Raw genomic sequence first — 14196 nt, forward strand, 5'->3', positions numbered from 1 at the left:
AGCAGGAAAAGATATAAAATTCCTCTGTCCAGAATAACCTAGAACCCAGAAGCCAGAGCCACAGAAATGGATGAGAGCATTCACACTCTTGGTGACAGAAAGGGGAAGACAGCACGTCTGTTCTACATCCTGGGTGAGTATTCCCACTACCAGGCAACATCACATAGGGAAACTACCTCTCTTCTACCATGTCATGGACACCTGTCTATATCTTTCTAAAACACCCTCTGGGGTGACTCCTACTGCAGCACATTACGCATTAGAAAGGCATTGGTGAGCAACATTAAGACAAAAGCTCTAGTTGTGTTTAAATGATCAATATGGTTAATTTCTCTGAACTGCTACAGTCTGATGATTGCCTGCAAAACATATAGAAGTTCTTAAAATGGTACTGGTGTCACTTATATTTCTTGACAACTGGTAACCAAAAACCCCAGCATGCCCCAAACCAGCAAAAGCTGAGCCTCCCTTTCCTAAATGTTATGTAATGATGGTAGTCAATTCACACAGAAAGGATCTTTTGGGGCTGATACTTCTCTCATAGTAATTTTATGTCATTGAAGTTCCACTAACAACTGTTGATTTTACACCATAGTGCCAAAGAGGTATATTAGATCCTTCAAGCTATCCAGAGCTTACTTGGCTCATTTGGCACTTCTGTGTTGCTGACACATGCAGAACTTTAACAGATGGTCTTACAATACTGGCAGTTGTTTTGTACTGTGCTGGCAGTGAGGGGAAATACTCTACACAAATTGTCTGCAATTCTGGAAAATAAATGAAGTACAAATCCATATTAACCTCAAAAGCCAAACTATAAAAAGTCAGATTAGTCATTTAACGATGTATGTGCTCTGGGTTAAATGCTCAGCTGCTACAAAATTGTAGTATTTCCCTGCAGCCAGGAGAAGTATGTTTTTTCTCAATTTCTACCAGGAATATCCATAAAGCTTGTATCATTAGAAAGGTATTGAAATATACTAAAAATAAGCCTTGAGACCCTTCCTCATGTGATCAGCCCTGACTATCAGCAAAAGTACCTCCAAAAACTGGGCGTTTTGACACAAACATGAAGCAACAGGGTGCAACTTAGGTTAACCGAATCTCTCTCTTTTCCTGTGCCAAACAGGATTCAAGAAAAAACACATCAGCTACTGTGAAAATGTTGAAATCAACAGTGATGACCAAGTAAACAGCAATTTTACATTTTTCCTCACCCATTTAAAAAGAGATTATGTACCACAAGCTGAATTTTACAGTTACTAATTTCACTAGTTGCAGTGGAACTTGCACTGTACATAAAAGACCAAAATTGCTTCTCTTTGTTTCTGTGTGGCTTTTCTATTTTATTGTGCCAAACTGTCAGATATAGCAACTGGGTTAACTAGTAAACCATGTATGCAGAATAGGGCTTTTTGAAAGTAAGCAGCACAACTATTTTCTTCATCAGTATATAATCTCCATGAAATGTATATTCAAACATGTATATGACAGTCTAATAGTGCAAATTTAGAACAGGATTTTTGGAAATCACAAATACTTTAGTACAGTGCTCATGTCTTGTATTTCCTTTAAATGAAACATAGATCAAAAGATACTTCAAACTGAGATTTCAGAGGCTTGCTCTTTCAGCTCCCATCAATTTCAATATATTTAGTTAGATAATACGCCAGTCACCTTGCATCTTATTTTCCCAAGGTTAGTTAAGCTGAAATACAGTTCACGTAAGTAGCTTCAAAGTCCTAGGAGGAAAACAGAACCTTAATAGCATTATCATAAAATAGTTCTACAATGTAACAGGTACAGTCCAGTCTTCTTCTGACTGCATCAAAGCTGTATCCATTTTCCAAAAATTTTATTTTATCCACTAAGGTTGGTTAAAAACATGGTTGCTGGAACTGTCTGATATTATACATATGTGACTTTGACAACAGTGAATAGATCTTTATCTGCTTTAGTTCTAATTTTATACTGAAAGATCAAACACCTCCTAAGTTTTAAGTTGTTTAAAAAACTATTAAAACAATTAAATTTCCAGTAGTTTTCACGTTTTCTTTTCCTCCCTGGAGACTTTTGCCAGACAAAGATGATACAACATACTTCCAGAAAGTACTTATACAAGTGAAAGATGATGCACCTCTGAAAGCATAAATGATTTCTCCTCATGGAAATAGAAAAATCAAAAGAAATGTTAAACAGACACAGTCGAAATGTAACAACATCAATCCCTCTGCTTCTCTTCCCAGGTATAAACGTTTTTGTCAAACACTTCAACCTATAATCCTCAACATGGCACTTTGCTGTGAAATTCCCAGAAAAGCAGAGGAGTTGGTATATGCATTTTATTAACAATAATGCAAGCACATCCTATCCTAGGTAGAGGTCCTCCCTTAAAGATGCAGAATATGAGATAACATGACAATAAAACTTCATGATTGTCCTCCCAGTTACTGAGAGCCTTCCCAGCTTCTAAAACAACTGGTCATGACTACCCCCACCCTTCAGCCCATCCTCTGCAGAGCACACCACAGGTACACAATGAACATTTCTTGCTCTTAGACTGTACAGAAATTCTGCTGGCAAGAAGGACATAAAACAAAAGCAGTCTCTTGGGGAAATGAAAGGCAAAGGAAAAGGGATAAGGAGCACAGGATTTATTTTATTCATTCTAACAATATCCAGCACTTCACCTTTAAGGGAAGGTTCAAGTAGTCTCCACCTAAACAATAACAGAATCATCTGCCTGCAGCTGGAAGCAAAGGTCATTCTTAACCATTTCACAGAATCACGGAATCATAGAACGGCATTATTGGAAGAGACCTTAAAAATCCTGCTGCCATGCACAGGGACACCTTTCACTAGACCAGGTAGCTCAGAGCTCCATCCAACCTGTCCTTGAACATTTCCAGGGGTGGGGCAGCCATGACTTCTCTGGGCAACCTGTTCCAGTGTCTCACCACCCTCACAGTAAAGAATTCTTTCCTAATATCTAATCTAAACATACTCTTTCAGTTTTAAACCACTCCCCCTTTTCCTGTCACTACATGCTCCTGCAAATAGTCTCTCTCCATTTTCTTGCAGGCTCCCTTCAGGTACTGGAAGGCTGCAATTAGGTCACCTCTAAGTCTCCTCTTTTCCAGGCTGAACAATCTCAATTCTCTAAGCCTTTCCTCGTAAGATAAGTGCTCCATCCCTCTAAACAACTTAGTGACCCTGCTCTGGACTTGCTCCAACTGGTTCATGTCCTTCCTGTGCTTGAATGCTACATTTGGTGTAACAGTAGAGATTCAGTCAATTTAGAACTCTGGAAGAGGAATAAAACCACATGTGCAGCATTTCCAGAAAGAAATGATATCTGTTACTTTGTGCTGCAGTTCATGTCCCAAGCTGGGCACTACTCAATTTTGATGTAACAAAATACTATGGAATCAAAATGCAGTCTGTCTCTCTTATTTATCTCCAAAATATTATCTTCTAAAATCTTTCTCCTTAAATACCTTTATAGTTTCAGTAGGCACTCCAGGCTCTGGAACTTTATCCAAGTAAGTAGTCAAGTCTTGATCCACATGTTCAAACACTAACGTTAACTTGGTCTCTCTGTCTGTTCGTGACACGGTGCACACATCAAACAATCTGAGAGGAGGAAAAGAAGAGAAGAGGTAAGTATACAGCAACCAGTACAGACATACCTTTCATCTCAAGCATGTCTATTTAAATTTCTTCCAGTATATAGAATGGAAAAGAGCCTTCCAAAGGTAGACCAATCTTTGAGCTCTTGATTCATCAGATAACAGTTGATATAACAAAATTACCATCTCAGTCTTCCACTTGTGAATTCTGAAATAGGATTAATTATTAAGAACTCATCAGCTGTTGAATGTAGAATAATTACACAAAAAGAATGTATTTTTTGACACAGCAACTAGAGTTAATACAGAAAATTCCTTGATATTTATCCACATTCTAGGCTCCAGTACCTACAGTCATTAAAAAAAAAAAAGCAGGAAATATTTTTGAGAAAAAATACAGAGTGTTTGCATGCACCTTCAGTTTCTTTCCACGTAATTCCCACGTATACCATTATACAGCTTTATAATTAAATCTCCTTCAGCATGAACAGAATTTTTTTGCTGATCCCTCTTGCAAATTCCTCAATGCAAGGAATAAATTCAGAGTCAGTATACAGTTTGGAAAAAAGCTTTGTGCACAAGATGTCATTACTTCTTTCACCACTTTTGGTCATTCTTTTACTGAAGCTTCTTTATCATTTCACCTTGTTGCACAATATCAAAATAATTTACAAAGCTCTTCATAACACCACATTCCTATCTGATTACTCTATTTTCCATTGTTTTCTCTTTTTAAGTAGGATTTCTCTCATCTTCTCCATCTACCATGCCAGCTTTAACCACTGTTTTATCTTTTTCAAAAACATCTGCCCATCATTCTATGCTTCACACCTATATTCATACCAGTGACTTTCACTATCCTTCCTCAAGTCCCACTTCTACAAAATCCTAAGAGGAAACCATCTAAACAGCCGGAAGGACATTTCTTCCCTGCTCACACACTTTAAACTCATGTGCTTATTCATTTAATTTTATATTCTAAGATCAGATTGCATTTCTCTCTGAGGCGAGGCAGTAAAATGAATCACTACTTCTACTAGGTGACAGCAGATTTAAAAAATGAATGGAGTTACTGAGAAAAAGGTCTAGACAATTAAACTGAAGAGTCTCTCATTGATAACAGACCAAACTAGAGTTGATACTACGGCTTATTTTTTCCAACATCATACCAGTGATGCTGTCACATTACTTTTATCTTTCACCCTGTTCCTTAGAATTACTTTATTAGAATTAAGAAGTGCAGGATTTCTGGTAATGTTATCAAGTAATATTTTTGTTGTTTGTTGAAGGACTAAAGGCTTTATATGCAGGATCTGAACACAACTGATCACACACAAAGCCTTGGGGGTCCCTGCTTTTCCCAGAGGACATCTGACAAAACAGACAATCTGGAAACGTATACTTGAGATCTTGTACTGAGATTTTGCTTCTTACCTTAAATCTCAATATATTTCACAAGACAAGGAAACACTAAAATAGGCATAACCACCTGGGAAGAATGTAATTCAGGCTCAAGAGAGCAGTATTTTTAACTTGACATTACCATGGTAGGGCTGTGCTCCCACTTTGACAGCATTTCCTAAATAATCTTTGGTCAGAAACTGAAAAATTGCTTATTATCCACCATCTTTTGAAAATGTATGCATGCACATTCATTTTAGGTTAAGGAAGCTTTTCAGCAAGTAATAAATTGGGAACCAGAGTTCCAGAACATGGAGAGACTGTCACCCTACCTCTACTAGAAGACTAATCTGTACTTAATCTGTAATCATAATACGAACAAACAAACATTAATTATTATGGTAACATAGTGACTGTAAGAGAAAATATGTTGGCATATTTCTCATCATGATGGATACCGTTCTTTGAGACTCCCTCAATGGGGTGTACACGTCCTGTACACAGTACATAAGCTTTGTGAAAAGTCACATACTTTCCTGAAAAGTGAAATTTGCTGGTATTTGGCTGGAGGTTAATAATCTGCAATATATTTATATAAATCAACATGGAATGTAGCCGGACTGCCTATAACCCCAACACATGCAAATAGAGAGGAGCCAGACAGGTCTGAACATCTGAACATAAACACTGGAAAATATTTCCAACTGTATGATTCCTTTGTGTTGACCTACATTTACCTAAAAATGTTCTAGAACACCCCTTTTGCCAGGTATTTAACACACTGGCAAAAATATTTTTTCAACTATAGCAGAGTTATAATTCAAGGAAAAAAGGAAAAAAGATTTCACTGTATTAAACACAGAAGCAACATATAACTTCCAACTCATCATGGAGGAAAATGTTGATTCCCTGTTAATTCTTCTGTATGTGGGTTATTTTGATTCTGGCATTTTCTGGCACAGCAAAATAAGGAACTCAGAGAAGCACAATTCTGGTTACCTTTTACTGAGTAGTAATATTATCACTGAGTAACACCATTATCTTTCCTTTATATATACTCTTTATGTGAAACTCTAAATGCTTTACTGTTAATCATAAAAGCTCCAGATTCTGCACTGAGCTGGGTAGAAGCACTTTGTGTTTACTCACACAAAATAGACCTGCTACCTTAAAAAGATAATAATTTAAATATAGGTTATATGAATCCATGACATTACAGAATGACAACATCTGGCATCGCTCCTGCTAATCATTCCTGAAATAGACTGAGACAGACACAGCCTCTATATTTAGTAGTTTCCATAGGGATAAAACTACTTTTTATAAATTATACTCTTTTACATTCACTTTGAGAATATCACCCATAAAGCTGTCTTCTTTAATTAGGAACATCTCTGCTGCCTACATTGCACATCTCTGAAGCCATTTCCTCATGATTTTCTGTATGTGACAGGTTGACATTGCATGTGATTGCCTCTCTGGAATAGGCAACAGCAAAAGGCCTTTTATTTAAAGAGTTACTATGTGGACACTGTCCTAAGTGAAGTAAACGTACCTCAATTAATACAGGATTTCCATACTGAATACTTTGTAAACACAAGCCCTGCCCTTCCATTGTACTTCCAAAAGAAATGTTTGAATTATTTGATTAAATAAGATCCGCTATGGGAAATCCTGCAAGTATCTAATAAGATGTTTGGCTGGGAGTCATACACCGCCCAACGTGTCGATCTGAACTGGAACACTGTTGAAGAGACACTAACAGAGAACCTGTGTTTTAATGCAGACATTTTTTCAAGTTAATTGTTCTGAAGTAGATGCTCATCAGCTACAAATCTGTGTCTCTGTTTTATGTGTTCAGTGCCTAGTGGATCTTTCTATAATCTAAAAGAATACCTGCCTTCCTACAAAAATACTTTTGGCATTTTTTGCATGCAGAAAACCAGATGATGCACCTTGAAGTCTCCATAGCTTCTTACAGCATCAAATCTGACAAATGCAACCTCAGTTCACCTTCATTTTCCAATACGAATACCTAATGCTTTTATAAGAAAGACAGTTATTACTTTGAAAACTATTGCATCTACTGACTGGTAGATGGTAACTGATCCCAGAAAGTCCCTAAATGTTACTACATTTGCTTTTGAGATGCTCTGAGAATTGCTGTGAAGCTTCCCGTTCTCAAGTGGCACACACATTTTTTTCCTGAGCAAACTGAGGTAACAGTGACGGAGATCAGGTCAGTCATACCAAAAGACAGACCTGACTGTAAGACCGGAAAAAACTGTAGGACATAATTTCTCTTGGCCATCGTCAAACAATGAGTAGACTGTTTGATATGAGTAGGTACTTATGGAAAATTAACTGGATCATAGCCAAAAGGAAGACCAAAATTAAATATTTGCTGCTGACACTTACTGTTATTTTTGCTGCAGTAGGACTAATCCAACATGAACACGTATGTATCCTTGTACGGTCACTCACAGGAGTGAAAAAAAACAGTCCTTGGCCCCTAAAGATTTACTTTAATTTTCTTTAGAACAGTGTCTTCCTAGAAAGAGTTACTTCCTAGCTTATGCGTAACGGAGGAAGAGAATTGGGAGCCTTTGATTTATGTGTAGAAGAAATGCTTTAGAAGACTGTGGTTAGGTAAACAGTGGCAAAATAATATGCTCCAGTTTTAAGATTTTACAAATCTGAGCAAAAATACAGATGAAAAGAGTTTGGTGGCCTCAGCCTAACCCTGAAAGGTATTTATCTACATGACAGAAAACCAGCACAGAACTTGTGTACTGACAGTGTTTATGTTAACACCACAAGATTGGGATACCAAGATTATCACAGGCCATGACTGAGGTTTATTGACAAATATGGGGAGGAGGACCAGAACAACTTTTGTGTTTACTGCCTTTGGCTCAGGTTAATCTTGGAAGTTCGTAAGTTTTAAGGGCACAGAAAATTTCTGCCTCTCATACCTAGAAGTATTGAAGAACGACAGTCGGTCGTCCTCTTAGTCCAAATTTCAGCAGCAGCCTCAGACTCTTGTGTTCTCAGGAAGTCACTCAGCAGCAAGCCCTTTGTTCATCCCAACTTTATAAATTACGTACTCTTTGAAAGAAACCAGTTTTACCCTTACTTCTAATATTAGCTATCTTTTCCTTTCTTACTTTTGATGCAAAAAAAGACTGCTGACAGAAATCAGTCTCTACTTGGAATCACAAATACCCAATGGATTGTAACAAAGTGGTCATCTTTCAGATGAAGAAGACAACAGCTGGGCAACTGGAGTGGAACATGTGCATAAGGAGAACCAAGTCCCACAGAGCAAAACAGGAAATAGAGCTTCCCACTCTGAAACACATGACAGAGGTCTTTCCCTTTGTTCAGGACATACTGCTTTGTCTCATTTTAATCAGCAATCACCTACTTCTGCCTCTGAAAGCTGGTATTTCAGATGTAGAGTTTTCTTGCTCAAAGGAGCTTTAGTAGAACACTTTCAGATGGAAAAAAAGCACACATGCAGATGAACAGGCCACTAAATTCTAAGTATCTCATATTCAAATTGCATTTTTCCTGGTATAACATTTGTAAAGCCACACAGTAATCAAGACCTAAGTTCCATTTTCAGAAGCAAATGGGGTCTTTAAGAGCTTCCCAACATGCTTGTCACTCCAGCTGCAGCCTCCCCAATGAGTATCAGTGCTTAAGATATGCCTCCACAGCAGGCTGCAACATAAGACAGACTTTGACTGTTGCCAATAGAACCACCTCGGCACAGGAAACATACAGCGTGAGGGCACAGCACTGCCTCCAGCACCAGTCAGCTCCATCCAGCAACAGTCAGGTGCCCAGAGCCGAACTCGATTAAATAAAATAGGCTTGGGTATGTCTACAGTGTTCATGGCAACTTTAAGTCTTAAATCCTTATTCTCTACTTTCTATTGGGTTCTTGGAGTTAGTGAACATTTCTCCTGCTTTGCCACCCTTCCAGGAAAGAGTAGCAGGTTCACCTTTTGTCTCCAGGAGAAATCTGAAATCTCTTTCAGGCAAACAGCAGTAAAGGGAGAACTTAACATCAGATAAAATCAATCAATTTATCTTGGACAGGGAGATGTTATGTAGATAGATGTTTTCAACTCTCAAGTCACTCAGTCATTATCTCCTGTGCGCAGAGCAGAATTAGCTACCACAGAGAAGCAACTGTATAATGAAAGCAAGGCAGCAGAAAGTCCTGTTCTGGAGACCTACTCCAGCAGAGCCCAGCCAATACTGCTGCTTATAGCCCACTCACCAGTGAGGTTTAAGGAAGGAAGGGGGACATTAGGATGACAAGGCAATCGTTCATCTGCAAGCTGAGCTCTGTGCTGTAATTTTTTCCAGTCTCTCTCCCTTTCTGACTTGGAAAAATTATTTAAAATGCTGAGCTGTATAAAAGAGGTTTTTGTTCTTTAAGTGTGCGTGAGGAAGACAGACAGACAAAGTGACAGAGAGAAACAGATGCTCTTGAAAGCGAAGTAAATAGCACTGGCTAAAGTCCTATAGAGTGGGCTGACTGGGCAAGCGTTCAACGCTCAGTCCCGACTGCAGCCCTGACCTGCGACACCCCTGCTCTCCTGCGCTGGGCCCCACTCAAGCAATGACGAGCTCTGGTGCCAGACTGAATGGTTTTGTGATGCAGACAAATGTCTGCTCCAATGAAACCACCAAAACTAGTTTTCATTTTCAACAGAAACCAAGATTTGTGCCCAAAAGATGAAAAGGCCAAGTAAGTTTGCTCAGTGTGCCACTCAAGCCACTAAAAGATTAAGTTGTTAAAAGAGTTTTACTTCAAGGAAAAATAGGCCTGACAAGATATTCTCTGCACCTTTCTTTGTTTAAAGCAGCATGCTGTCTACTTTAGCTCTCACACTGCCATTTCTCTTTCACCTTCTTTGCAAAGGGAGATTATCTTTAATAGACAAGGACCAGAAAAGGATCTAGTAAGACTCCGTAATTCAAACTATATCCTGCCTTGCAGAACTTCACTTCAGGACTTATCCTATAGTTCACCAGTGTTTAAAATGCTTAACTCCTCACCAGTCCATGAATAATTGCACTGCAGTTGATTTTATCCAAACTGGCCACATACTGAGCCCTTGACATTACCGAGGGAAAATACCAGCTGGGTGGTGCCTAAACACACGCCTGTGTGCTGCTGTACCAAGGAGTCTGTCCGAGGACAGGCGAGGGACAGGCCAAGTTACCCCTGAATCAGAAAAATAACATGGCCTGTTATGAAGACAGTCGTTGACAGATTGTTTAGGATCAGCAATAGCTGTCTGACCTATTCATAGTGCTCTCATGTGATCCTTCAACAAGCAAATCTACACTGCCTTTCAAAGTCATGTACACTGCCGCTATACAGTGCTGTGAACTTCCAGTAAGCTTCTGTAAGCTTCCAGTTCAGAGAACAAATTAGAGATGCTCCCATTCATTGGCACTGTGTTTGCATCTGTTGTTAAGTTTTTTAGATTTTCTTCGTAATACCTTCCTCAGGGAACACCTGCATTCCTTTTTAGATTCCCTAATTTCCTCAACATGTAACTGAAACTTATGCCTGAATATTGATTTTGTTTAATTCAAATGAAAGGAGCCCAGAAGTTATTCTGGACTCACAGCTGTACACGATGCAAGATGAGATGCAACAAAATCCAGTCTTTACTGTAGCTCACAGACAAACTGCTTGTTACAGACTCCCCATTTCAGTTTACATTTGGAATTCATGCTTGTGCCAGACCTACGGGACCTAAATCTAAGCTGATCATCTCTCTTCTAGTTTTAAATAAAAACAACTCAATCTAAGCTGATCATCTCTCTTCTAGTTTTAAATAAAAACAACTCATCTTCAGAAGATTTTACAATAGTATAAGTTATCATTCATTCTTCAGTGGCTTAATAATGTAATCTATCTACACATGAGATTTGTGATGCCAACACATCAAAAATAACAAAGGAAATAATAACCCTTCACTCCACATAAAAAGTATTCACTGCAAAAAATCCAATGTGCTGTTTGATACTCTGTACAATCTCATATAGTTTTTTAAACCTTTGCAGTATCACAGCAGTTCCTGAGGTGTTTAATTCAGCTTTTTTAAGGTTATAAGTAATTCCAATGCAGATTAGAGTACAAACTCTTGCTTTTTATAGATTCATGGGGGAACCGAAGAATAAAGAAGCAGCTACTGCAGAAGGTGACAGAAGAGGTCCTCTGTTTTGATGCTTATCATCAGTCCAGGGGCTGCTGTTTCTGAAAGACCTCCAGGTTACTCTACAGCCACAATTATTCTGGACGATGGTGGCTGCACTGAAAACTCATGTGCTGTTTGGGTGCTAATTAACCACCCAGCATAGGCTAAGACCTCGGGAATACAAGTAACCTGAACAGAAGCAGCCTGACAGAGTCCTTCCGAAACAGTTGTCAGACAATGAAAAAGCAAAGTAAGGGGCCTTGCTAAAGGTTGCAAATACACCTGAGTGCTGACGATGTTGCTACCACTTCCCAGGACAGACCAGTACTGGCAGCACTTGAAAGGAGTCCAAAGCTGTGATGCTGATGGTGCAGAGGAAGGGAGAGAGAGCAATAAATGCAAAATATTTTGCTGTGGTTCTGTTACTGGCAGACAGTGACAGTGAGACACTGACACATTAAAGCCTAGTAAGAAAATACATTTCTATGTTTCATAGGTAGATTTGGGACCAAACAGTTTGTCTTTCTCAAAGAAGGATCAAGAGATGACTTTTAGAAGGGGAAAACTTCCACAGTTTAACAATACCATGAATTCCATTGCTAAAGCAAAAGAGCACAAATCAGAAGAAAAAAAAGCCTAAAGAAAAACAAAAGGCTAAATTGGCTAAAGTTGACAATACTAAACATGCACAAAGTGAATAAGCAGTGTATATGTTAGTAAAAAGAGATGTTAATAAGAAAATAAAATTCATTATTTTTAATTCTTTGACTTGTGTTGTTCTAATGTATTCAGGGAATGCTATTACTAAGGGAATCTATAGACCTTTTAATGTAACATGCTGTATATCCATGTATTAAACAGAAAGCAATTAGCAGACAAAGGAGTAAACCACAGTAAAACATTGCATGGTTCACTATCATGCCCATTTGTTTACATTGGGGTTTATTATTATGTACCATTTCTTACATAAAAAGTTCTTGTCTCTCTAAATGACTCTATAAAAAGGAAATCCTTGGTAAGAGAATGAAACCAACACCACTGGGAAATAGGGTGCAAACTCCTACCAGTCTGTTTATTGCTATGACAGCATGGTCAGTTGACTTGACAACACAAGCTTTGAGTAGTACTGCATGAAATTTTTTTAGACCTGTCAGTAGAAGAAAGCAGTTCTGAAGTCAGAGTACTAGTGTGCAGAGTAAACCCGTCATAAATCTTGACCTTGCATGAGCCACCAGCCCTGAATTACCTGAGAACTTATGCTGCACTTAACTTGGAGCATGTAAAGCACCTGAGTGATTTTTAAGTGTTTACATCACCTAAAGCTTCATCCGCCTTATCTGTCTGGTATCTTTCCTCTTTCTTATACTCAGCCAGTCATCACCTGGATAGAGGAATGCAAACCCCTGTCTGTCATTTCAACCCCTATCTGGTTTTTAGCCATGCAGTGAGAACTCTACAACATGGGGTCCAACATGCATGATCCCCTTTTGCACTTAACATCCTTATCTGTACCACAATCTCTCCTTCCTAACTTTTTAGTTACCCTTAGTACTCAATTCCTGAATATGGGCTTCCATCTCTGAAAACTACGGTCATGATGTATTCTAAGGCATTCATCACAGCATTTGTCTGTCCTTAAATTCTGAAATGAACAAAACTGTGAACTGTTGCCTTCCCAGTCTTAACCTGGGGGACTAGAAAACAGCAATAGATATAAATAGTTCCTGTTATCTTAAAAATGGGAACAGCAATTTAACATCAGATATTTAAACTGCATGAAAACACCTTCTAAAGAATGTCTAGATCTGTTGAAAAAATCTGTTTATGGATTCACTAGAACTGAAAGTTCACACAAAATGAATTCACTCAAAATTTCCTGAAAATGGATCAGATGTATCTGCCCACTTTCAACTCAAATGGTTAGGTGGTGAATGCAGTTGCCATATTCAGAAATAAGTAAAGTGAAAATCCAAGCAGTGTCTTACACTTTGTGCGTTGATTTCCACAAATTTGTCCTGCATAAGATTATAAGACATAAAAATAGAAATGCAGTTCACAGTGCTTTTTGTATACACGCGGTAAGGGAAGTGACTTTGATCAGGCTTTGATGCCAGATGTATTCCCAATAATACTCCTGCATGCCATGATGCCAGTGGAACCATGAACTTCAGACAAAGGAAATTCCTCCATTCACTTCAGCAAAACCTGGAAAGGAGCACAGCGAACTCAAGCAACCTTCCAGTGGCACTGTACTGTGTCCTGTCACCACTACTCCACATGCTACGAATGACATCCCATCTGCCCCAAAGTAAACAGCACTCAGCTGATTTCCAAAAATCAAAAGACAAAGGCAATTGCTCACATAGGTAAAAAAACCAATCAGGATCTGGCCAGGTTTTGTGAGGCAGCCAGATCTATGAACGTAAACATTGCTCTCTTCTTTGTAAGTTGCATTGTTAAAGAAAAAGTGAGTGGCAGAGTAACAGATAACTTTAAGAGAAAAAGAAAAGCATGAGGGGATATTTACTCTAAAACCAAAGTATCAAAACCATGGGACTACAAAGTACTTAAATTCAGCAGAAGGCAGATTTAAGGCTTGCAAGAAAACTATCAACTTCATTGAACATAGCAGTCTTTGGCTACCCATCAACAGACAGGTCAAACACCATCCATCTATATCACAGCCCTGCACAGCTTGTGAAGCAACGAGTTCTCCTCGCAGCTCCCATGGAATTCCTCCTGTAATGGAGCTACTCAGAGATTGGTGGTTAGTTTAAATGGATCATGTAGGTCTTCATTTATTCAGGGGAAAGAAGTAAGCTGATTGAATCACTCTGGGGAAGGTACTGTCTCTCCCTGCTTGCTATGGAAGATGTCTAGATGACTAACTTAGACAAGATACTTAAATTTAACTGAATTTAAAAGAGATGACTCTT

General features: G+C 38.6%; 1 protein-coding gene across 2 annotated transcripts in view; it reads right to left on the bottom strand.

The window, feature by feature from the left end:
* Window positions 1–14196, bottom strand: part of CDK6 (cyclin dependent kinase 6) — a 136370-nt gene that overhangs the window by 103352 nt on the left and 18822 nt on the right. For both annotated transcript variants that reach the window (XM_017729289.1, XM_008629904.2), the window contains exon 2: window positions 3498–3633. In XM_017729289.1, the coding sequence (XP_017584778.1) occupies window positions 3498–3633 (136 nt within the window). The remainder of the gene's footprint in view (window positions 1–3497; window positions 3634–14196) is intronic.

The sequence above is a fragment of the Corvus brachyrhynchos genome, unplaced genomic scaffold (assembly GCF_000691975.1).
Source record: "Corvus brachyrhynchos isolate BGI_N302 unplaced genomic scaffold, ASM69197v1 scaffold142, whole genome shotgun sequence".
NCBI lineage: Eukaryota > Metazoa > Chordata > Aves > Passeriformes > Corvidae > Corvus > Corvus brachyrhynchos.